The 26,421-nt window shown below is 41.5% G+C and overlaps 1 protein-coding gene and 1 long non-coding RNA gene across 9 annotated transcripts in view; one reads left to right on the top strand and one right to left on the bottom strand.

Annotated features, from left to right (window-relative positions):
* pacrg (PARK2 co-regulated) overlaps window positions 1-26,421 on the bottom strand; it is a 109,437-nt gene that overhangs the window by 67,493 nt on the left and 15,523 nt on the right. The window contains exon 3 of one of the 7 annotated variants that reach the window (XM_088400971.1): window positions 3,525-4,705. The exons of 5 other annotated variants lie outside the window; for them this stretch is intronic. Coding sequence is in view for 1 of the 2 variants with exons in the window: in XM_088400970.1 (XP_088257096.1) it covers window positions 1,101-1,169 (69 nt within the window). In the remaining variant the exon portion in view is untranslated. Of the gene's footprint in view, window positions 1-1,100; window positions 1,267-3,524; window positions 4,706-26,421 lie in introns of those variants that run through there. One more of the 7 variants, XM_088400970.1, reaches the window with a different exon arrangement.
* On the top strand, window positions 1,080-24,656 carry LOC148385172 (uncharacterized). 2 transcript variants are annotated; one of them, XR_015863489.1, is made up of 3 exons: window positions 1,080-1,128; window positions 4,376-4,529; window positions 24,093-24,656. It is a non-coding gene; the product is annotated as an uncharacterized LOC148385172 (long non-coding RNA). The 2 variants fall into 2 exon arrangements; XR_015863488.1 differs by lacking the exon at window positions 24,093-24,656 and adding an exon at window positions 9,629-10,188.

The following is a 26,421-nucleotide window of genomic DNA, read 5'->3' on the forward strand; positions in this document are numbered from 1 at the left end:
CATCAGTTTCTTCTTTTGTTTTTTTTTTCAGCGAATGAATCACTGGGAGAGAAAAAAAAACGGCTAAGACTTTCAGTGGCCGGTGTTAGTGATTCAATTTCTATGGCCGCAAATACTTTAAAGTATAATAAGCCTATGCTTCAAGTCCCCGTAGCCTTTCAAGGCTTGAAATGGCCCTGTCGTAACCTACAAATCACAGCTCGCCAAAAAGCTGCCCTCTCAACGGTGATGTGTCAGCGACTGCGCGGGAGGAAAACAACACAGGGGGCAGCAGACATGAGTCGCAAGCCGCTGAGAAACTGTATATTTTGTTTCCCGGGATTTAGCCTGTAGTGCGAGAGCATGGCTCTGGTCGCACATGCAGTAGATCCTTCTGGGAGATGGAGAATATTAAAGGGATTTGCAAGGAGGGGTGTAAAATATGATGGCCCTGAAGTGCAAAACACAACAACAAATAACACCAATATTCTAAACAATCCTGACGTGTTACGGCCATGTTAGGATTCACTGATTTTTGTAAGATTTGGCAGCTCTGCGTTATGCTGCATAAACAGCAGCCCATTTGTACTTTTGAGATTACGCCATGTGACCCCAATATGTAAATATTGCAATGGTGCCTCAACAACTCTGTACCCTTTCATGTTAATGCAACCTCGCCAAGGTTTTAGCACAGACATTTGCATTTTCTTCAGCATGTGGCCCGTGGCTTCAAAAGGTACTATTTGAGCTATTTTTAAAATGCTATTAAACACACACAAAGCATATTTTCAAATAAAGTTTTAGGGATAATTATGTACATGTACAATAATTATATTCAACTTGATTTTTTTTTACTGTTATTTACAGGAATAAGCATGATCAAATGATTTTTCTGTGTTTCATTTCTCAATTGTTTCTTTTCTGACAAGTGGCTATTTGCAAGCTTCTGATTGGATGATTAATTTTTAGGAATAAATTGTTGGCAACGTGGCGAAAAATTAAATTAAAATTTATGCACAACTATGATTTTTTTTTATCTTCACACGTCACTGCACGCGTCTACTTTTACGTTAATCTGAACTAGTGCCGTCGGAGGCGATTCAAATGACGACGTCACTCACCACGGAGTTCTTCATGGCGGCCTTAACGGTAAACGCTTGAACGTGTGGCGTCGATTTACCCCTCAACATATCCACAAATCGTCTCTTTTATATTCGTTTTTTTTCCGCGTTAGAATTAGTCAACGTCGCCAATGAGGTTGCTATGCAACTTTTTGCAGACGCGACCGATGGTTGCTGCGCACTTCTGCGCATGCGTGCTTCAGCGGGCCTTGTTACCATAACAACTGTCTAACAGCGTTTAAATAAAATAAAAAAAGTGCTGCACTTCATCAACAGAAGTCCTCCGTGTTAATACGTCTATAATAGGTTGCACTTAATTATTCAACAGTGGCGTTTTGCCCCCATAACACATTAATATAGAGAGCCCGTAAATTTATTATATATATTTTTGCGATCATTAGGATGATTTATTAGATCTCTGCTTAATCGTTTTAATCATGGTGGGGTCAACGTGGTGAAGCAGTTGTAGTGTGTTTGCATGCAAGCATTTACACAAGGCGGGTCAAATGATTTGTGGGATCACTCCACATGCTAAATGAATGTAATGGCTCATATCAAAAGTCAGCATTTTTTTTTTTTCAACAGCAAGAGAGTTTAACACTCAACTGAAGGTGACCCGTCATTATAAAATGATGCAATGCGTTTTAATTCTTTCTGATTTTGGGAATAGCAGCACAGTGTTTGAGTGTGGGATAAAATGTGTATTATAGATTTGTATTTCTTTGTTTTGGGTACAAAATAAACAATCAAGGCTGAGCAATTTAATCGAATTAAAATTGCAATGTAATTGAATGTATAAGTTTAATGGGGGGAAAAATCATTAAATTGTCTGCGCTGTGATTGGTCACTCTGTATTTCAGGGGGTGCGGTTTAGCGAAACTTGGATTGTCTACTTAGAAAACAACAAGAGCACTGCATCATTCCAATTTAGGGACATGGCACTCTTAATTCTCCAATATTTATTTTTTTTGCCTCAGGAGAACTTCTTGTGAGCTGGTGCAAGTATTATTAATCGCCAGCACACAGGCAATTTCTCTAAAAGCCCCTATTTGTTTTTTATGGCTCCTTGGAGAGTGGTGGCTATAGCAGCAACGGGCGGGAGACTGTAAACAAGGCATGCGAGGAAGAAAAGTGATGTCCCTGTCAGCAATCCGGTCTCTCTCTCTGCTTTCCCTCTCAGAGGATTACTGAGAGGAAGAAGGGAGTTTTCAGAGAAGCAAACTGGAACGTCAGCAGCCTGACTTCAGCCGGACGGAGGAAATTATTGTTCAAACGCCAGCGCACTATCTGCCTGCCGTCAGTGCAGGCGCACAGGAGGCCTCGCGGCACTGGCGAATGAAATTCAAAGTCGCTCGAGTTTTGCATGCCTCTCAAAAGATGTGTGCTCATGCCGAAATTTGTGTGCGAGCGCCGCGCTTACTCATGTCAGGTTCGGGTTTTAAAAAAAAAAAAACAGCTTCAAGGACTCACAAACTGTGCCAAAACCCATTTGTACCTTGTAAAAGTGACCTTAATTCCTTTTAGGATCATACATTAATATAACAAGTTGTACTAGGATTAGCCATGTTGCTTTTACATTGCTACTAAAAGCGCAATCTGGATCATATCCAAATGTTTTGCTAAAACATCCCGTCATGCAAATCAGTCCAGAATATGAAGGAGATATAGAGGACAAAAATAATTCTAAACATGCTAGATAAAGCGTTGACATTTACACTGTCAACAATGCAATCTGGATCAGATCAGGATTAACATCAAGAGGATTTTGCTGAATTGGCCTTAATGTCAAAACTTGTACTGAGCTAGCTCCTCGGTCTATCGGGTGCAAGCGCGTTCAAGCTCGCCTGCCATCGCTCACCGTGCAGGGAAACGGCAATTATGATATCATTAGAGCAGCAGCGTGTATCTGCATCACAGGGGACCTGGAAGGAGCGGGAGAAGAATCTCGGCAGGAAAAAGGAGATTTTGCTGCAGTGTCGCTCGTGCCCCCAATTAACACAAGGAAACAAGGCAAGCAGCTTTCAGAGACGAGGGAACGTGGCCTGGGGACTTGTTGGCTTTAATAGTGAGCCACAAAAATTGTATATGACATACAGAATGTCCCAATGTTGAATCAGAATAAGAATTTCATTTTAGATTTATTTTAGTGTGACATTAAGGTCATTAACTTCACTTAAACAACTACTACGATACCTAATTTGTGTTTTTTCTCATCTTAATATGTCCTGTACTCGAGATGGTCAACACAGCATAGCTCCTCCCACAATGCAGAGTCTCCGCCTCCAAACCAGATGTTTGTCGTTTTTATTATATTTCATTTTGTTTCAACTTTTGTTTGCTAGTTTTGGTCCACTATAATAAACTTTCTGCTCTTAACAAACACACTTCCACAAAAATTCTTGATACGCTCCTTTCGACTCTTACCTTTTTTGAATATTGAGATTCCTCTGATGTTTTCGAAGCTCTCTCCAGATCACATGGCTTTTGCTGTAAGATGCAACTCGGGCACGGTTACGGTTCAGCGCTTCAGTTGCATCGCTCCGTGTGTTAGATATGCTCGTCTCTCTCTCCCAGGCATGCTTTTGTGATGCTTGAAAAAGCTTTCGGTTTTTATTTATTGATGGACCTTATGAAAAGAACATGCTCTATGGCTGCCAACCTGCTGGCAATATCCTGTAAAGTGGTTTCATAGTCGTCATATTTGCATTTTCTTTGGCGAGTGTTGTTTGCGGCGCCACTTCCAATCGTCTTTGCATCATGGCAGGGGTTTATGAATTTTAGTGCTGAAGCTTCTGGAAAATAGTTGATGTTGAACTTTTTCTGTGGGAAATGTTAGGTTGAAACAATCACTCTCACAGTGTTAGGGTTAGGTTAGCTTAGCAATTAACATGGGTTTTTTTTGTTTGCCATTCCTTCATTTAAATGTTATTTGTCGGAAGTGTAGCTAATTTGCAGCCACAAAGGGAATGATTACTGTCTTTGGAGCGAGTCCACAATGTAGCTAGTAATAGTTGCTGAAGCTCATTGCTAGCTAGCTAGCTGGGGCTATATAAGTAACATCAAATTTACCTCAACCTAGGTGATCCGGTACAAAAAGCTAATTTTGTCTTGCAAACTGAGAACGTACACTGAAGAGTTAGCTAAATCTATATACGCTCACTATATCGCACTAAAAAAAATACATAAAAATGTATCACATACCAAAGTGATCCGAACAACACTGCTAGGTGGAAATACTGATTTTTATCATTTTGACTTCTTTGGTCCCTTCCCAGGTGTCATCATCGTCCCACCTGTGAAAGCAGCAACGCTCGGCTGACCTCACAAGTCTCTAGCTGGCATTGGCACAAAACATCCTCAGCGACTCGGCTTCTTTTCCCGCAGCGTTCTGCTCATTCCCTCCACTCTGTCCTTTGAGTGCTCCTCTGGGTAAGATCAGTGTCACTCCAGCAAGCCGAAGAGGCGTCACCGCGTCGGCTTGGTGCAGTGCTACCGAGACCTCTCCTCGCCCGTGTCGATGCGCCCGGGGTGCAATCAGGGACATTAGCGAGAGCCACACCGGATCGTCATTAATCACGTGAATTTACTGCAGAGAATGGATCCTCCTGGAACATTGGAAATGATAAGGGCAATCCTTTTAAATATTCTGCATTTCTATTAAATGGAAAAGCCAGTGCATGGAACGCTTAAGTAAACACACACTGTTGGTGTAGTCTTCTAGCTGGGGGACTACTTACTGTGGCCATGCATCAGTTGTGGGAAAACGTTATTTACATTTAGCCTAATGCAGTGCAGATGTTCTCCATCTGTACTAATACCTTTTTGCCCACGCTTGTCGATTTTTATTACCAGTGTGGCATTTCCGAAAGCTATTTTTGCGGATCGTGTACATACACAGATGAAACCAAATTGTTAATCTTTTACAGTGTTTGATATTCTTGGACCCATCGGGTTATTTTTGATACTATGTGTTCTCCTGAGCTGTAGCTTTATGGTCTTTGAATTTAAGTTTTAGACTCAGTTAGGATTCCAAATGGAGTTATGCTTACGTTTTTAATCAAGGATTTAAATGGAAAGCTTTTTGCTGATTATGCACCATCAAAAGCCAGTCATACAAACTGCAAATGACATAAACAGTCCAAAAACGAATCGTGTCTTTGCCAAATACGGACCGATCCGAATGCACGGATGGCTTTAAATGACTGGGCAGTTGGCAGGAATCCTCGATATCGGCCTGGCTCACAAAGCCACAGCATATTGATCTTCATGCATTATAGAAACAGCTCTGAGGCCAGATGATATTGGGTAGGCATATTTGCTACACTCAGCGAATGCACGTAACGTGCCCATTGGAGCATTGCAGCACATAATCAGTCCCAGCGATGAACATATGGATGATAACGTCGATAATGGCGGCGCAGCACTCAGGTTGCTCATTGTTTACACAATAATATTCGTTCCTGCTAATGCATTTTTATCTCCTCCCTTAGTTTATTGGCACTCATGAAGCTGCTCTAAAATTAGGTAAAATTAGCCACTATGCTTTTAGCTACATGCGATTTATATCAGCAGCATCTGTGTGACAAATTTCTGTTTTAATGACTATCACAAAAAGTGAAACGATGTAAAATTATTCAGACTTTGACAGGCTGACAAGAAATATTTTGCTGTTAAGCTTTAGCCGGGCGCTTTAAATCCTATTTGTGTTAGCAACATCTGACTAAGGTCATTTCTATACTAATCTTTCTCCATTATGCTTTTTAGCAACTTGCTATTTACTTTTTTGACAGATTTTTACCAGAACCACTATATAACAAAACGCCAATAACGTTAAATTACTCATTTGAAAACACAAAGTTTTGTGAGTAAACTTTGCCGCTCATTTCTATTCCAGTTATTAGCTGTATTACTTTCAGTTCAATGCTATTTATATCAGGATCGTTGGTGGATACAGCACAATTGCTAACAGTTCAATTTTTTTTTTTCACTTTGAATCAAACATCCTATCACCGTGGTAACACCTCAACTCTTTAGAGAAACGCTCTGGTGTCACTCATGGTTCAATGTCACATGACCCAGAACGTGTGAACAGTGATACAAGTGAAGTTAGCGGACCGTGCTAAAGTTGACGATCACCTCGGTGAACATGGTGTCATTCCAGGTCGGGAAGAAGAGAGAGGGAAGGGAAGGTTAGCCATCCATCAACCACCCAAAACACGATCCATCTGCTTTGAGTTTCTTTTGTAGCACTAACTAATCACTGACTATGTATGAATGGCAAAAATGGACCATTTCTGGAGAAAAAAAAATCTGTGTAAACAAACATACGAGAGAACGGCATGATCAAATCAACCGATCTTCCCCCACTTGGAAAGATTCAAAGGCGTCTCGAAAAACAAACTTTCGCCGTAATTAGACGAAGGCGGTTTACATTGCGACTGGCAAGTCGAGACGTCTAAACACCCCGCAGTTTTGCTTTAGAAGATTCCGAGTGAATTCAAACAGAGCCATGAGCAGCTCCGCGGGTATGTTTTCCGACAAAACATCGCCCGTAACGATGCAGCCTGCTGGTTGAAGAGGTATCCCTGGAGACTTGAAAGCTATTTTCTGCTAATTCAGCACTTTTGCATTTGAAAGGGACAAGACCAGTCAAAGAGACTCTGCTTTTTTTTTAAACGTAACGTTATTGCCACAGATAAAATTGATTCACACATCTGTGGATTGGCCTTAAAAAACAAAAACGGGCAACACCTCCAAAACGCTGACTGACCAATCACAGTGCAGCAATTTTAAGAAACCATCGTGCCTGAGAGATAACAACCAATCAGAAACACGAGGAACAAGGTGTTTGCTAAATCTATGGCGGAGTATTCACCAGATAGAAATAAATGTCTGGCCTGCGTGTTTTGGACTTTTCATCTGCATCGTTCTCTCAATTAGCGGCAAGCAAAACCATCAGCTGTTTTACCCTGAAGGGGGTGGGCCTAGAGCAGGGACCCTGCTCCAGAAAAAAAGACAACAGATTGTAGCCAATATATGTATGTCATCCTCAAAGGCCGTGATGGTTTTAATGAGAAGCGAAGGGATGAGGAAAAGCAAGACGACTATCTACCTTGGAGAGTTACATTGTAATGGAGGTCAGCGTGGACCAGCCAGCTATGTGTGTGTTGATGCCAGATGAAAAGTGAGAGTGGGAGTACACCTCCAAGGCCTGGCTTGTTTCTTTCCCTTTCCAACATACTCACATGAAAGTATGAGTGGCAGCAGAGGTGACTCGACTGTCTGCTTGACTGACTGTCTTACACGTGTCTTTCTTTTCCCATGTGGGTGTCGTCTGTCATTCGTAGGTGGTGTTTCGCCAGAGAATAAACAAGATAATATTTCAGCTCGGTGAAAACAAGCAGGGACAAAGGAATAGAGTCCTCCTTGTTTCGTCTTTGATGAGGACGAGGGCAATATACTTGGACGTATTTTTGTTTTTCCCTGCTGGACGGATTGACTGACTGACCACAACATTTTCGCATAAACACTTGCATTGATAATATTAAGTTCAATTAAAAAAATAATCAACTTGAATTTTTCCATTTTTATTCACACCTCTTGTATATTTCGATATAATAACATATATATTATATTTATTTTATTTATTTATTATATTGTCTAGTTACTTAGGAAGATGAAAATCTTATGATTCAGTTTAGATTGAGCAGAAACAATAACCCCCTCACTGGCACGCTAACAGCAATTGCTATTAAAAGATTTTTTTAATTTTTTTATTTTATCGTCAAGACATTGTGTGCGTCGAAATAAGCTTCTTTTCGGTGAACGGAACAAAAAACAAAGGACGGGTGCCAAGCGCGGCAGCGTCGGGTCTGGCTGAGCGAGCAAGCTAATTAACTTGAAAAAGCATAAACATGTAAATTGCAGTGTGCTACTGTGAGGATCTAATTAAAGCCACCGGAATGTTAAGGACCACATTTCAGATGAGAAACAATATAGTATCGGGCTTCATGTGCACAATTGTGATGCCGGTACTGAAAGAAACGCAAAAGGTTGAAAATTTCCAAGGGCGTCCATTTCTACTTCTGCGATATGTTGATTTTCTAAAAATAGTAGGGCCACTCCCGCTGTGATTTAAGATGCATTAAGATGCCGCTTTTGATCACCACTCCATCTTATCCCATCATTGAAAATGCATATCAAACCCCAAAACACCGCAGCTTTCGTTAACTGATTCTGTTTTTCACTTTTGAATACTTAAGCTGTCGTGAGGCGGAAGCAGGCTGACGGCGTAGCTTTTAGCGGCGCGGTAAACCCGAATCGCTAACAAACAAATGGGCCGGATGATCGAATGTGCCTACCGAAGGATAACATCTTTCCGCCGACATTTCCAAGGGTTTTGTCCTCCTCCCCAAAACCAGAAACCTGACCCCCCAAAAAGTCTCAAGACGTTCTGCCCGAAATGTCAGCCATGTTAAATCATACATTGATGAAAAAATCTCTGTTTAGGTTCTGGTTGGAGTCAGTCGAAAAATTCTGCTGATAAGCCAGAAAGCTGTGATGGACACAACACATTTTACAAGCAGCAGTAAATACTTCCTACTTAATACCGTTTCATCCTTGACTTCACTCATCCCTCCCAGCATCTTGCACTTTGTTAGCCCACTAAAAGTTTTATATGGGCACCAGAGACAGGCGCAGTGTCCCTTTTTTGCAGGCGCAGGAGTGACGAGCCACAGTAAACAAGTCTGAAAAAGGCGATAAATAGAGCCAAGTGGGACGGCGGCATCAAGTCATGCTTGAGTGAGAGCTGGCGGGATGCCGGAGACGGTTATCCTTGTTGTTCTTTAGCTTTTCATTCAAGTCATGATTGAGGAATTCTGCAACAAAATGATTTTTTTGCCATTTTTCTTTCTCTCTTTTCATTCTTTCAGCCACAAAACACAGAAGTATTGTCGTCTTGTCTTTCTACATGTGTTGCTGCACTATTTGTTTTCGAATTTCTGGAGCTCGTGGTTACAATTACCGCATCATAAATGCTGCTTTTATTTCCGACATTTTGCATTGAGTGTTAGCATTAAGCTAGCATTAGCTTGAATCAACATGGTTAATTATCTTTGTTTGATATATACATACATGTGAATAAAAAATACTTTCTTATAATTTAAGAAGAAAACATAATTCGCACTATACATTTTGCGGACTAAAATATGTTGGGGGTTTTTTCCTTCTACTTATGTGTCTATTTAATCTACACCTTGAATCTCACCGTCATTCATCGACATGAGAAGTGAGGTTGTTATCATTATTGATATTTCCCGGACGCTAACATTCACACATGCTGCCAGGAGGTCATATTGATGTAACGACAGTTTCCCTAAGCATATTTATATTCATTGCTGTATGAGGGGGGGTACTGTGTTTTATCGATTGAGCGAGGGCCAGCGGCCGTATACATTAAAGGACAATCAAAAAAACAAAAAAAATCACTTCAGGCTTTGTTTACTTTGCTTTTTTTTCCTCCTCAGATGAGTGAAGAATTTCTATGATTTCTTCTTCTGCTGCAAGTTGCGCCGGGGGCCAATCAGCCAGCTTTACATATTCATTGCCCGAGCACAAAATAATTTATTACAACAAACAAGCTATTAATAAAAAATCAATAAGAGTCTCCCAGACGTGCTGTGTGCAAAAGCGCTAATGAATTTTTAAAAAGCTCTTAGGTGGAACAAAGTGGAGAAAAAAAATGGAAAAGTAGGTGCTTGATGGATCAAAAAATGAGTTTTTGCCTAGATCTCATAGTCACAATGAATTATTTTGTGTATGCGTGTGTGTGCGGCAGAGAGAAAAATGAAAGGCGGAAAAAAGCTATTAGCATGCTCGTTTATTGCCCCTCACATTGCATTTATGGCTGTGTTGATATGTGTTAAACATGTGCTGAGGCATTTCATATCTCCGGGGCTCATTTGCTTTTATTTGACCTTCGAGTGCCTTTTTGGCTGCTCCCTGTTAGCAATTGGACAAAATTCATTTATCATATTTATAAAATGTGTTAATGTTTCACACCCTTACCCAGTATAAGGAAAAAGGATTTCAGCATAAAGTGGATTGCTGAGGCAAGAAGTCTTCTCTAGTCCACATGAATGATTTAAAAAAAATGATTCAATGATAAATAAATTTTTATTGCTATCCATGACGAGCATCTGTGACTTGAATTTTTATGGGCTGTTTATGTTGCAATTATATAACGTACAAAGTATTCAGTGTGCAGAATTAAAAGAAAAGCTAATTTCACTTAGCCACATTCAATTTAGTAGGCACGTCTATCTTGAGTAGACCCACAAAATAAAATCTCTCAAAACCCAAAGAGATAAAAAAATAAATAAAGTGTGCCTTTGAGTGTTTCAAAAAGTCATTTTATGGACTCCAGTTGGCCTGCATCACTGATTTGGATCTTTTCTTTGTGTTTGACAAGAAAAGCCCAAAGTGAAGGTGCCAACTGCTGCCACTGTATAAAGTAGTTCATGATTAGTAAAAAGGAAATTGGTGAGTCATAGTTGCCCCGCCTCTCTTCCTTTTCATTTTTAATCATCTCTGCCGAGACCTCCATTCAAACAAAACGCCAAAAAAGCTCGCCTGGAACCCGATATTAGATGTTCATCAACGTTGACCTTGACCTTCCTTTTTCTCTCAAACCCTCAAGGGAGTTTCCAAACTAGAAACGCGTGATGCCGAACATACACGAGAAGCACGCAAACAAACAAAAGAAGAGGCAGACAGATGGCAAGAGTTGCATTCTTTTAGGATTGATAGACTCCGTATCACCGGTTAATGATCTCCCCGGGGTGCGAGCGAGGAACGATCAAACTGGTCGGCGTGACGGTGACGCACACCTCTGTGACACGACACCGCAAAATCATTTCACCGTTTCCTCTCCCACTTCTTTGAACCTCGTTTTTACATCTTCCTTCGGGGAATACGTCGATTCACCCGTTTGTACCGCGTCGCCCACACACGTCGGGATACTCTTGTTTGCCAACCCGATATAATTTCTGGCTTTGTCCTCGTTCCTCACCGATGGGATCCGGCGACATCCATTCTCATTACTTGTGCAGAAATGACAGGGGAAGGTGCTTAAAAGCGTGAGAAATTATAGATTTCTTGTGATGGGTTTTGCAGGCATAATAGGAGGCTCATTTGTTCGAAGCCATCGTGGGTGCGCTCCGCAAACAAAACAAGAAATTGGTTCAGTGGGTTATGCTGAGGCTTGAATGGATTGTTTTAGCCTTCTCCCCGAGCAACGTGATTTTAAATGAGGGATGAAACACTGGGAGTAATTTAATGTTGATTCAAAAATAGACGTGATGAAAATCAAGGCTGATTTGATTTCTATTCATTTTGCAGATTGTGATTTAAGTTGTAATATCAGCAATCACCACTAGATGTGTCGGAATTGCACTTACTGACATTTATTGCAAAGTAGGTCTAATAATTTTTTTGCGAATTTGGAATAATATAATATAAAATATCAAATTTTGCTTGTGCTCTGTGACTGGTCAGTCAAAGGACACAGATTTAGATAAATATTCCCACATAAGGTTTCAATTGCGTCAGGTGCAGAAAAGTCAGCTATGTGAATCGCTACACTCCAAAGGTTCCTGCTTTTTGTAGCGAAAGAAGATTCGCCTGGAAAGAAATGAGCTGCTTTTGTCTGTATCGCACCGATTTTCAATTTATCCCCAAGACGTCTAGACTCCTGGCCTCACCCTCTCCTCACCTCGCCGCGGCTCTCAATCAAATGTACACAGTCGGGTCTTTGTTTTGATTGCCACACGGCCTTCCTATTGTCGGCCGGCGATATGAAGCCATATTGGCGTGATGGGTGCAGGTGAGCCACAGCTGGCGGATAGAGAGAGGTTTGGGGAGGGGGGGCAATCTTGGAATAGCAAGCAGCAATCTCCTCTGACTGAATTGCACTGCAGATAAAAAGCAGCTTTTAAAAAGATTGCCGCTTATTGTGATGTTTTTTTTTATATTATACTATTTTTTTTATTGCAGGCATACTTTTGTCTATTCCCATAGAAGCTTTTATTTGAAGTATTATTCGCAATATTTTTATATTTCATACATAGTATATATATATATATATATATATATATATATATATATATATATATATACGAATATCCTACACAATGGTACGCTCATACATATTTTCTCTGACAAAGGGAACAGTCGGCAACCTGCCTCAACCTATTTGTTCAGTGGCTGTCACATCCTGCTGTGCTGTCCATGTCCAGGACAGAAGATTCCATTTAAAACACCGTCAGACCCTCTCAAATAACACAAGAACTCTGTTGCTTTTTTTTTTTTTTTAAATGAGCCCACCCACCCACCAATCTTTATAGCTCTCATACTTTCACACTCCATTTTGCTCGCAGGCTCCACTCTCCCTATGCTGTCTAATGTCGCCCGCTTACACCCACTGGGCGACGTAATGGCAGCCATCGCTCACTTCTGGAGAAGAAAACTTTGTGCTTCCCTTGTGTTGACAACCGCCACGAGTTTCCTGCTGTCTTGTCACTCAGTTCCTTTTACCCTTTACTCTCCTAACAACACTATTGGGAAATAAGTGCTCCTTATATTATTTGCAATGCCTTGTCAGCAGCTTTGCAAGGACAGCACATTTGCCTGATCATAAGGGGAGCTAAGGTCGTATTAAAGAGGGCGAAAAAAAATTTCAGCTGAAATGTCAAGAAGAACCTGAAGAGCAATGTTTAAATATCATTTCTAATTGAACAAGATTTATTCATTGAGACCGAATCTTGTGAATTTTGCCAATCAGCTCCTTGTTAAGAGAAGTTGAAACCTTGCGGGATAATTGTATTCACAAGTTTCGAGAAGGTCAAATTAAGTTCATGAAAGCGGTTCGCGCAAATACTGTAGCGTTAAGCTAGCAGACAACTTGCTAGGTGAAATTATATAGTTTGAAGATTCCTAATTACCGTTGCTAATGTCTGTGGCATCTCCTGACGAAGAGTAAATTAATGGAAGAACAACACAAACGCTTGACACGATCACAAAGAACAACCGCAGCAGCGGCGGCGGCGGGCATACAGGCGGCGGAGACGGCCCCGAGCAAGAAGCATAGTTAAGAAGTATAATTCTGCAATATGTCTGCTTCTCTCAATTATAATTTCGTCTAGTGCTGGGGGAATGAAGCGCAGATGCTTATTTGTGTAATCGCTTTAACTCGGGTTAGAGCCCCAGAGGTGAGCGTTGGGAGAAAAAAAAAAACACCAGACGTTCATTATCTCTTTTTAGAAAAGAGAACCAAGATTTCATTACTTAATTACTTGAGTGTTGTATTTGGCATACTAAAAACTATGTTGAGGGTGATACACTCGCTTCCAAAACCAAACATGACAAATTAATGAGCGCAAGTGTCAAATGCTTGTATTATCCGTGAAATAAAGTTGTTGGATATTGTTGTTAGCCAAGTAATCAAAATGCTAATGATAGCGAGGGCTAGTTAGTATCTGCTAGCAAACTAATAAATAAAGGTGCTGGATATTGTTATTAGCTAATTAATCAAAATGCTAATCATAGCAAGGGCTAGTTACTATCTGCAAGAAGGTCAAGTAGGTACTTGTAAGTCCTTTACTTTTAGGACATTTTTTATTAACTTGGTCACTGAATAAATTAAACTCCTAAAGTCAAAGTACCACAGACCAGTTAAAGGTTTTATGACTAGTTTGAACTTTTCCATTATTTCTAACCGGTGAAATATGTTTGACCTTCCACTGCATTTGAGTTCATATTTCAACAACAAAAACAGCCCTCACTAAAATGTAAAATTTAAAGCAGAGACATAAGAAGTCGAGTGACGCTCATGGCTTCCGATCACGCGTAACTTGTGTTCCTTCAACGAGATGACACTGAAACATCGAGAAGCATTCCCCCCCCGACTACATCTGCCCTTTAAATCGCCGTCTCCAGGGTAACCGGAGCAGTAACTCTGGCACCTGTTAAGTTCAACGGCACAGGCTCGACGGTTCACCTGCAATCACTGCTGTTTTAAAGCTCTCCCGCCGTTTTCATATCCACAGCGTCTCGGCGGGCGGCGCCTTTTAATCGGACGAAAACCTACTGTGCTCGCAACGCAATCAAGCTGCAAATTAGCGTTAATTTTAACACCGGATAGTGTTCTGTTTGTCACACACCTACTACATTCTGTTTTTGTATTTCCATTCAACGATTAGTCCTTGTGTGATTTATTCGTTTTGGTTTGTCAGAGACTTTTGTCACATGACAGCACACAAAGTCGACACAAAGGGAAAGTTTTCATTCAGTATTTATCTTTCGTGAGCTGATGTTTAGAGTATTTTGCCGAGCACAACTAATGGTGCCTATTTGTGTGTGTGTGGAGAGTCCCCGAGATGGTAACTGGTGTGGTGACCATAGTAACACAGCGGTGGCCAGCTGAGGGGTCACAACAACAGGGTCAAAGGGCGCTTTCTTCCCTCACTTGTGACAAAACAGATGTGACAAGATGGCTTCAATGTTACCTCCTTCCGCTCTTTCACACAGCATACACACTGGCTTGAGTTTTTTTTTTTGGCTTTGACTGAATTTTCTCTTGTGATTTTGTCTTCACAATCCCATCTGGGTTTAAATGCAAAATGTAAATTTAAAGGGGACATACGACGGCAAACGGTGGACTACTTGTCGTGTAGAATTTGGTATATGAGTGAGACCCACCCGATGTTAATCGCCCCATGTCCTCTCAGACACCTGCGCCGCTCACTAAAATGCATTTATGGAGCCTTCCTGTCACATATACTAGATCTATATTTCATAGGCATTTCAAGGCACTTTCAGATCCACCCAAGGAGTGTTGTTCACCAGGAGGCATGCCACACTCTGACTTTTTGCCGTTCTCGGATAAGTCTCGCAGTCCCTCGAGCGTTAAAGTGCACTTTTATTCCGAGAAGGATGAAGAAAAAAAAAAAAAAGTCAGCAGTTTTATGGACACGGGAGATAGAATTCACAACATTGCATAATAAAATGCCTTGAAATATGATTCAAATAAAATCGGTAACAAATATTAGGAAAAAAAGGTTCCAGCTTGAATATTATCAAACCGCAATGGGCTGGTTGTCCAGATTACTCACTTCAGAATGAAAACAGATTATATAACTATTATAATGAAGTCAAAGTATGCCAAGGAAAAGAAAAACAAATACACAAAGGCGCCTTGCAAAATCCTTCTTCTCTCTTTAACGCAACGCTAGTAAATGTGTTAATTCTACCTGCACATCTGCTCAACCTCGCCGAAACCTCAGTGGGGATGGCGCAACGCTGGGAGGTGTTAATAATATTTAATGTTAAACACCATCTGTCCGCCGCGCTCGCCGCGAATACCAATACGGGTGGCAAACGTTGCAATTAACTCAGCCAAGATGTCGGGAACGCCGGAGAAAGAGGTGTTGGAGCACTGAAGTGATGTGAGCGGAGATGACTTTTCTATTCTCAGGGGAGAAGAAAGTCCTTCTGCCCTCCCCTCCTCCTTTATTCCATATCCCTCCATCTGCCCTGAAGTGATAGCATCGCTGATATCACTTTTGCTCTTCCCGCTGTGAAAAGTATCAGCGTTCTAGACGTGAGTCTCTCTCAATCTGAATCCGTCAGGTGTATATTTATTATTTTCCATCCTAACCCAATGAAAGCAAATGGAATCTAACTTGGAAATTGCTGCAGGGAAGCTCTGTTTGGAAAACTGCATAATGGAATAAAGAACATCAATATAACAGGTGATTATTGAGGCTGCATTTGCATTTTAATTCATAGGTGGAAAGTTTAATCTTTTTTTTTTTAGATCCCAGGTTTCTCCTCCCTTTAACGATGACACAAAAAGCATTGGTATTATGTTTCATTGAAAAGCAACATGTGGAGTCCCTTAAGGCTTTTTTCCGGATCCACTGTCATTTACTCTTTTGCGCACTTCGGTTCAGCATCAAAACATGTTTGACGTTGCCTTTCAGATGACTCCCACGTATACGCAGCTGGGGAGCACTTATTGTAAAGTAAGGGATAACAAGTTATGTTTTTGTGCACTTTCATACAATAGGACTGATTGCAGCACATTCCAAAACCACACTTGGCCTTTTGAATCATTTGTCACTCTCACTGTTACATTTCTTTTTAATGTCACACTCTCAAAGTCGACAAATCATTTATAGGCTTGAGAGGCGCCCGTCACTCACAAATGTGTTTTTGCCTTTCCGCCGTGGATCGCTGGAGTGCATGTGCACGCTTTGACACAAGAGGGCTGTTCGCCCACTGCTCATTGACAAAGCTGTCATCATCTCCACGAAAACACGATTTCAAGAGGAATTGTTCTAAGCCCGCTAATCTACAGCAATAACGTACATCCATTCATCCCCCATGAAAACATAAATGCTCGGGTTTTGGACAAAGTCCCTGTGCTAGCAAAACGATCTTGTTCTACACATTGATGGCTTTATTGATTCTAGAAATGGGTATTTCTGGCTGGACGTCATTGACAACGACGTCAATCTGACACTGCTGACTTTGACCTTTAGTCGACAAGATTGCATTGATGGAACGGTGCACATCAGTCACGTCAAGGCCTTAAAGATTTTGGTTATTTGGCAAAGTTGTCAAGAGGGACGGTTCACTCTGACACATTCAAATTTCACCCAAAAACTGACTACGTTTTTTTTTTATATACCACAAGTGATCATTACCAGAGTAAAGAAGCTGAAGGTGAGAAAGCAAGTGTAGCTGAGATGAGTCAAGAGCAGCATGATCGTCGCCTGAAGGTCAAGGCGCAAGCTGGACAGGCGTGGGGGCTGACCTGATGTTCAAGCCCTATAAGTTAATTATCCCCTTTCACAAAGCAGATGTTTATAATTAAATTTACATGCGACGGTGGAGCGCCGGATGAAACAGAACGGATCTGTCAGGAGGCGTTCAGCAGCCGTCATATACGCAAGAACATCGAAATCTCATTAAAAGGGACAATAAGGAAGATGGGATGGGAATCCAGATGACGTTTCCTCAACACCTTTCCAATCTGTTTGTCACTAACGTGCCTCAATCGCATTACAGACGGGTTTTGTGTCACCGGGGGGTTGGACCTGCTCCCTCTGGAGAAGATGAAAAGGATGGATCGGACGCAGCACCCCGAACTTGAACTCGGCGGGTTAAAAACAACGTTCTCCTTCGAGATTCTTTGGATGGCTAATTAACGCCGGGAACTATTTCAAACACGTATCTATTAAAAAAACAAATGCAAGTGGGCGACGTTTGCAGCTTTGACTCTGAAGACGGGTTGCAAATGTCAGCACTGCTTTTTCCTGTCAGTCGTAACGAACGACGGCTTCATTTGTAGCCCAGGTACATACGGGGAGGGAGCTCACATCATCACCAGCCTATATCAAAGTATCTGACAGAGACCTCTAATTGCTGTTATTTCCCACGAGGGCCATACGTCTTGTGCAGCTAAACGAACTTGAGCTGCAATCGTTGGGGAGCGAGGGGATGGAGCGCACCTGCAGGAAACCGTATCGAATCACGGAGCCGATATTTTTTAAAGGAGACATATCATGCCGTTTTTATCACCGTTTAACACTCAATCACTGCCAGTAACATAGCATACTTGGCTTCTAGAACCATCTGTAGAAAAGCTCCCAGGTGTCTAACACGTTTCCATCAATTTACACAAAGAATTAGACCACGTTTAAAGGAGGACTTTGCTGAAACCACAGCGGAATAGCCACCACCAGAAAAAAAAAAACTTTTTTTGCAAGCAACAGGGCATAAGACTAGCAAAGTGAAGAAGAGCGAAGGGCAAGCAGGAAAAAAAAAAGTGACATCGGGAGAAGCCAGAAATACGGATGTCTCCCGGGAACGTTCGGGATGGTTGGCAAGTATGGCGGCGCTTTAATGGGCCTCATTAGTAACACCTGCGATTTCTCCTTATTTCACGTCAAAACGGTACGTTGGCGAATGAACTGCGCCGCTCTCCCCCTCTTTTGTCCCGGATCAGGGATTTAATTAACTATTGACCGTGCCACCAACAGCAGGAGACGAAAAAGAAATGGACTGAACGCTAATGGCCTGAGAAGAAATCGCGTGCCTCCGAGCGTTCCTCCTACCTCCTGGCAACGTTTCAAATTTGTGGAGAAGGGACTCTGGCAGCACCAGAAAGTCCCCGCCCCCCCCAAAACAAATCACAAAAACTCAATGCAGAGGAAATTACAATATCTATAAGTTGTTTACTTACTCTACATGCTTTACACCATCACATACAATTAAATTTAATTGATTAATCGTAAATTGGTCGTTGAAAAATAATCGTCAACAACACCGAGGCAAGCGTTGATGCAGCTGCGCCTGGACATCACAGCGCTCATAACAATAAGTGATTAAATCAAATTTAGGAGCATGTTAAAAATTATGAAACCATTCGTCCGGCACGGGCCGCCCCGTTTGTGATGGTATCGCTTGGCGAGACGATCAATAAATCAATAGATTATGCGCTCGCCTCGTGAAAAATTAAACGCAATCATAACAGCCAGAGGATCTGCATCGTGATCAAATGAATGCATTTTCTCTCATATCGGAGCGGTTATTTGGATGTTTAAATATTGTGCTCATGGCAAAGGTGCACACAGCAGAATTGAAGAAACTACGACAAAAAAATGTTGATTTTATTTCATCATTACTGTATTTTTTGCGAAATGTCAAATACTGGTTGCGATCATGCCTGCACTGAATATAAATGGAATGAATGGAGCTGCTTTCATTTGCCAGAAATTAAATACGTTTTATTCACTCCCACAACGGGGCATACACCCCTTTCTATCCGCGTCCAGTTATTCCCAAATTTTACGTGCACCGATGCTTCTACTCTTGGCCCATTAATCTCTTCTTTGGAAAATTAATTACAGCAGGAAATTGAAAGTCACAAAGTAGACCTTCTTGCACTTCTTCACAGAGTGGCTTTAAAAGGATGTCTTTGCTATTTAGTCCACTTTGGGCTGATGTGCTTTAAAGGAAATTCCTGATAGCGGGATTAGCGATACACAATGGAAGCGCGGCTCATTCAGCGTAACTTTGTAATTGTGTTTTAAAACCGTTATCTCTGCCGTTAAATTGGTGGCCATACGCACAATTTTCGTTTTTTTCTTTCATTGTTTTTTTTTTTTTTTTTTTTAATGATAGCACCCATTTGTCATGCCCTGCATATTCAATAGTATTGAGACATTTGGGTATTACGAAAATATACAGAAATATTAATTTCTTCACTATGGGTTAAGATAAAATCTAGGGGAAAAAAATGTCTCCGTGCAAAACAAATAGTCAACAGGAGCCTGTTTAGTGCTGAGCTTTATGACGCAGCGCCATAGAGTGTGTGTTTTATAAGGCCTTAAGCTTTATGGATATTTAAGTCTCATAGCGAAAAGTCAACAGGATCTTCCCGCAAAGCTATTTTTCCTCACCCGGATCACTCTTCCGAGATAAACACCCGACGTGTCGCGCTTGTTGTCACCAAAAAACCCGAACGCAAGCATTATAAGCGGCGAGCCGGGCGATAGATCCAATTGTGTTTGAATAAAGGCCAGCCAATGCCATTCCTCTCAGCACATCACTTAACCTGTGTAAACACCGCTCGGAATAAATGAGCATTATCTTGGAGCGCGCGTTGCTGATGGAGATAACCAGGAGGGGGGAAAAAAAAAAACATCCACTTTCTGGACAATGAGGCTGGCGGTAATGAGAATTGATACGTCGGTGTGTGTGTGTGTGCATTTTATTTTATTTATTTTATCCGGCAGCCTAGTTGCTTTGTGTAAAAGGATGTTGACAGGTTGCGCCTTAAGAAAATTGATGGCTGGGCCACCATCTTAATCATCCATCTACCAGTCAACCACACAATGTCATGACGGAGGACAGGTTAGCCTATGGCACGTCGGTGGATGGATGGGGATGAGGACAAGATGGACGGGAGGAGACGAAACCTTCGGAGGCCCGTGGGCCCTCTGACAATCTGACTTTGCGGGAGGCGGGTTGGTTTTCATTACACCTGCCCGTCAAGCCAGCTGCCAATCTATGTAAATGTTGAATTAGCTGGCACGTACGTACGTGCTGACGGTTAGCTTAGGTCCGCTCCGTCGCTGTATTCCGAGTGTAAATCAGAACCTTAAGCAGCCAATATCCTGAGCTAGCCCTTCCGCTCTCTCTTATCTCCCGAGCCATATATTGCCTCTCCCAAGCAACAATTTCCCCGCTTCCCCCGCGTGAAGATGGTCTTTTATTGCATTGTGAAATGCATGAGAAGGGCAGAAGGGAGGACGTGCGGATTTATTTGGAGGAAAGTCAGAGGAACGCTCTGTTGAGAGAAGCTTTTCAAATTTTTTTTTTTCCTTCTAGCAGATTGCTGTTGGGGTCAAATGCTATTTGGTGTTTTGCATTCAAGTGTTTTTGTTCAGATGAAAGGATTGCACTTTGAACTACAAATGTTAGCCTCGTTGAGTGGTACCGCTAACTTTTTCATGCCGGTAGTCAAAGTCAGTATGGTGGACTTTCAAAACTCCATTTCCCATTGAGATCAATTATATATGGAATCAATCCTTCCAGAATCCAGAGTATTAGTTCTTGCGTACTCACCTTGCTTATAAATTTTATTTTTCTGTGACATTTTTTGGTTTCAGGAACAGATTATTTGGGTTGACATGATTTCTTACCGGAATATTTACATCTCGCAAATGGTTTCCGTATGTAAAACAAAAGGTCATACAGATAACGTATGTTCCATTCATTTACGATATGAGATGTGCTACGCGCCAATGGCCGTGATTTATTTTGTCGGGAGTTTGACAAATCGCCGCGTAAAATGCGCCATATTTCAGGAGTCCATTGTGAACGCAAGGCCGAACACGAGGTTGGTGTCGTTGCGGAAGTAATGAACGTTTTGGGAACCACAAATTACGAAGACTATTTTTCCTGTTGAATTTGTTGAACACAGTGATATGAAAAAAAGAGAAGAGTTTGTATGATTAATTCCATTTTTCACTCGCGACGGCAGAGCAGATTGGCAGAGCCCGTTTTGATCCCGGCGGAATCTCCGTAATCCACTGCATTAGACAGCAGATTGAAGACATTTGTTGCGTGCAATCCTACGGATTATTGAGAGGAACACTGACAACAAAAAAGAACGAAATACAATCCATGAGGAGGCCATTTTTTTTTTAGACATATGAATAAACATATTAGGCTACTACCGCTAGCAAACACACAAATATTGTCAAAAATGGACGGCGTGGATTCTCTAAATATTTTCTCATCTAAGATTTGCAAGAGTCATGAAACGTTCGGAACACACAAAATGTCATGAGTCTCACAAAACTACTTTTAAATAGCACGTGGTTTACACAAGTTTTGCAGTATTTGGGAAACAAATCATATTTCAAGGTGTTTAAAGGCTTTCACCTTACTGACAGCGCCACATCATTTATATTCCGCATCATTTTTCAGAGCTGTAGCAGAAATTTGAATAGATACCAATTTGCATGGCAGAATCACCACGCTGTTTGCGTTGATGCTCCCCACACCTCGGCTCACCTCGCTAGCACACATCAGTAACAATCTCATTTACCGCCCCATTAATCACTAGAATTCTTGACACCGTGAGTGTGTGAGTGTGTGTGTGTGTGTGTGTGTCAGTGACAGTAAACCTTCTTTGCATTATAAAAGCACTCAGGCTGATGACTCAAAGTGAACATGCAAGTCTAACATAAATTATTTGGCTGTGCTTATTTCCATTAACTATATGGATGTGACCGATCCAGCCAATGTATTTCATTGATTACCTTAGATATGATCATAAAAGGAAGAGAGCAGGTCATGAATTATAGGGAAAAAAAATTAGTCACGCAGCTAATGCTAAACCCCTGATAGCAATACGCGGTACAAAGTGGATGATGAACTTCCTCCAAATTCTTTAAATGATCTTGGCCAACCTTCAGTTTGTAAGTCTACACAATCGATGTGCACTCTTTGTCCATTTCTGTCCATCAAACACACGGCGGTACCGAGGCCAGCCCTGACCTCCCCGCACCCGTATGCTAATTTTGCTAATGGACCCCCTTTAGCTGACCAATGAGCCATTTTTAAAACCATTTGTCACACCTGGAATACTACTTCTTCCACTGCGGCGCTTCCTCATTTGAAACACTGTGTCGCCTTCTTGTCTAAGGGAGACTGGCTGAAGGCGATAAGTAATCCACAACAAATAAGTGCATGCTGGAAGCTAGCAGCGACAGGACAGGAGCTCAGAACAAATGGCAATGAATAAAATCTCAAAGGCAACAAGGCAAATGGGAACAAAGCACATGAAATAGAAGACGGGAAAGGTACTAACCACCAGCTAGTTTTTAGGGTGTAGCTAGCTCACTAACTAGCGCACTGAAGATGGGCTTAGTCTAGTGATAATTGATTGCACCAAATAACCACTCAAATTTTTAAATGATGAGGGAGCAGCGACTCATGCTGAACACCAAAATGCCCCAAAATGATGATACACTCATCCTATCAAAAAATATGACATTACGTCAATGACATCTTTTACTTGAGTGATTCGTTTTAGCCCAATTTTAAAACCTCAGGGATGTGTGGTTCTCCACTTTAATCTGGATCTAATTTCACCTAAATTTGCATGCATACATTAAAATAAAACATCTCAAGTCGAGCACAGTTCATTTCAGACACAAGGACACGCTCAAAATGTTTACGTGCATGGTTTTTTTTCCCTTCCCATTTCCAGGCCTGCAGTTTATCTCACTTTATATCGTGAAGAAAGTTGTTTTTGTGGGGGCACCAAAGTCAAAGACTGCATAACAGATGCAAAGCATAAAAGATAACAGAACAACTTTTTTGACACGGTTAAAACTAAAAAATCTTACACGAGCACATTGGTATAACAGATTAGAGATCAATAATTTAGATCAGTAATTTGGGGGATAATGGCAATTTGTTTTCTCAAAAACGCATATGAATCAGGCAGAATTATTAAGGACTTGGAAAAAGTTCAAATCTTACTAGAATAAATGATTCCTTTTCATGCTAGATTTTATTGTGTGTCTCTATTACTTTCTTGAAAGAGGCATCGAGGCCAAATAATGAAGCTCCTTTAGTTGTGACTCTGCACCTGTGCTCTCTGCAGGAGCAATAACCCTAATGAGTGTGCGCGTGTGCGTGCGAGAGGCCATGAAATGAAAGTAATTACAGCGGGGAACGCTTTTTTGTCTGCTCGCTTCCTCTCATCTCAGCTTTTCCGTGCTTCGGTGCTTCTGCAGTGCGTTTTAGTTTACGTGAGCGCACGCGGGGCCCCGAGCTCTCTCTTGCTGGCTTGATTTTTTGTCAGAGGAGCTCACACTCTTCTAATTCCAATGAGGCTCCTTGAAACAACTGGAGTTACAGCAGGTCCGGAGAAAGGGATGGGAAATATACTCGCTGACACACGGCTCACTAGAATGGAACTGAATCAAGTCACCGTACAAGAGACGTTCAATACAAATACTCCGTCATATATTCTTTATCCTCTGCGGAGAGAAATTAGTGGCGTACTGATGAGCCGAGAGAGGAGTTGAGACATTATTATGAATCCACTTTTGTTTTAGATAAATGGTTGCTGCAAAGAGGCAAAGACTGCAGAGACCTCAAGTAGGTTTCATTATAAATAATAAATAAATCATCACTGACAAGTGTGATCATGGAAAGAATCTTACTTTGAATTTTCCTCATCTTGCGTACAATAAGCCTTTGTTTACAATTATTAAATTCTGCATGCAAGGATGGCGGGTTATCACATCTTATATCACCAGTCGCCATTCAATGTGCGACACCCCAAGGCTTGCACATGGTCTCCCCTCTCCTAAATCATTCAAAATGTTCCTTCTCTTGCAGGTTTTCGACCTAGAGATGAACAGCAATATTTAACGGCGGCTCGGAAACGCCGTCAAATGGTCCTTGAGTGTCTGACAATAACCACAAAAGCCCCAGAGAGAGAGTGAGGCAACAAGAATGGAAGATAAGAGGGTTAACAAAGAGGCTGTCACAAGACGGAGGCACTTTTTCATTGTCTGGAGCATTTAATGAGCAGGAATTAAACAATGACAGTATGTAATAACCTGCGAGCGGGCGAGTTGATACTTGGCTTGCTTCGGCGCATATCCGGGGATTGCTCATTTGCAGCTTTTAATAGACTTGAGGGGCTTAAAAAAAGTTGAGAAAACATCACACATTTATCACCAAGAAAGGCATAAACAGGATGATGCCTTTAATCGTATCATTTCCGCAAATAGTGGTGTTTACTCAACTGCAGATGGTGCAGGCGTCTCTTGGGGCGAGGCCTTTATTTGTACAAATCGAATTATCAGTATACAATGCTTACCCGCTATTTTTGTGAAAACAGCAGATGTATTGAACAAAAAAGTTAAACACAACTGAATTGTCTCTTCTTTGCATACCACCAGGGAGGTTGAGGTCTAATTATTTCTTGATTAAAATAACTCTTTTGCAATTTCCTGCTGGATTTTAAAAGAGAATTGCGCATTCTGTATTGAACAAAAACATGCTAATGTCTGCTAGCTTAATGCAAAATGCCTTAGATGGGCTTACATTTCAGCTGAAGTCAGCTAAACTAGACCAGCTTTCCACCCAAAAAAAAATGGATATAGCGAAATGGATGCTTAATTGGTGGCGGGGAATTAAGTGCTTACATTTGATATCAAAAGTGCTTTATTAGGAGGTCTGTTTCACTGTCACATTTCGTGTTCCATCAGATTCTATTTTAGTCGACATTATGCCTTTGGTCCATTAACAAATGATAACTTCTGTAAGTGCTTTGAGTGCTTATGACTCATCAGTCTGCCATTTTAGTGGAATAAATTGCTCAACGAAAAGAACAGGCAGTATGAAAAGGTTGATTTTGATTCAACATCACAGACACCCACTCAATCAAAGATTGTCTTAAATCTGGAAATGGTTGAAACGCTTTAATTGATGTAAGAAAACAAAAGTTAGTAATGTCCTGATATGACAACGTAAGAATGCTGATGCCGGTTTTCAGATATTAAAGGGGAAAGTTGTTGGAAAGATAGATACCTTAACTCCACTCAAGTGCAATGACAAAGTTTTTGTCCTCGGTTACATCCCAACACCAGCCGCATTAAACGCTCCGGCAGTGTGTGAAATTCCTCACGATGACATCACGTTACAAACGACTCACAAACAACCTCAGCTCGCCACAGTGCCTTGATGAGTCTCATCCTCCACGTTTGATGCTCGCTGAGCTCTAAAACGGCCTCCCTACGTTGGTCGCCCCGCACGCTAGCCGATTCCAATTAAATGCCGGCGGTAAATAATATCGCCTCGCTGCAGTGCTTGCATGGTGCAGGAGAACAGGGGAACAACAGGCCCCCATTGAGGAAACGTCTCATGTTGGGGCGGGTAATTTTCGCCGGGGAGTATGCTGGGAAAAAGACACAAGGAGATGATGGCTTGTCCTCCATTGTTGGGCTTGAAAAGTATGATTAGACTTAAAGAGAGGTTTGAAGCAGAGGGAAAAAAAACACTAAAGCCTCATCTGTTGCTCTCTGCGGGGAGTCCGAGAAGATTTGATGGACTCAATTTGAGTAGAAAATGACCAGTTGTGAGACGGTCGAGGGGGAGGCAAGAACATAAAAACGAAATGATACCAAACATTCATCCAGCTATGTTCCAGAAAGCAAAGATATAGGTTGAAAAAAAATCTGCCAATTTATGGCGAGTATCTAAAAAAAAAAACTAATAGTTGTAGTAGCACTATTCATGACCTACAAGAAAACTTTTGGTGTAAAAAAGCAGATGTTGGGGAATAGCATTAAAAGCTATGGACTTCAGCATTAATCAAATATGGATGCCATTTTTTGTTGCCTCACAGTAGAAAGTCAAAGGATGCAACAAAAACATTGTGACTGCAGCGCTGAAATGGGTCAAGCGGAGTGCAGTGGATGGGAGGTCTGAGAAAATGCTGGTTGTCCGGATACACAGCGCCCCCTACAGGACAATGGAAGATGATCACCTTGACAGAGCAAATCTTGCTTGAAGGGGGGATCACACTAACAGGTTAAATGCAAACAGCATAGTGGAAAATGTTTAGAGCAAATTTGTGATTCACTCTTTTGGTCTCAAAAGGGATAGCAAAATAATGGCCCGCGCGCGTCCGTGCATGAGCGCACTAAACGGTTGGCTG

This window comes from Syngnathus floridae, chromosome 16 (assembly GCF_059516105.1).
Source record: "Syngnathus floridae isolate MCC-2025c chromosome 16, RoL_Sflo_1.0, whole genome shotgun sequence".
Classification (NCBI taxonomy): domain Eukaryota; kingdom Metazoa; phylum Chordata; class Actinopteri; order Syngnathiformes; family Syngnathidae; genus Syngnathus; species Syngnathus floridae.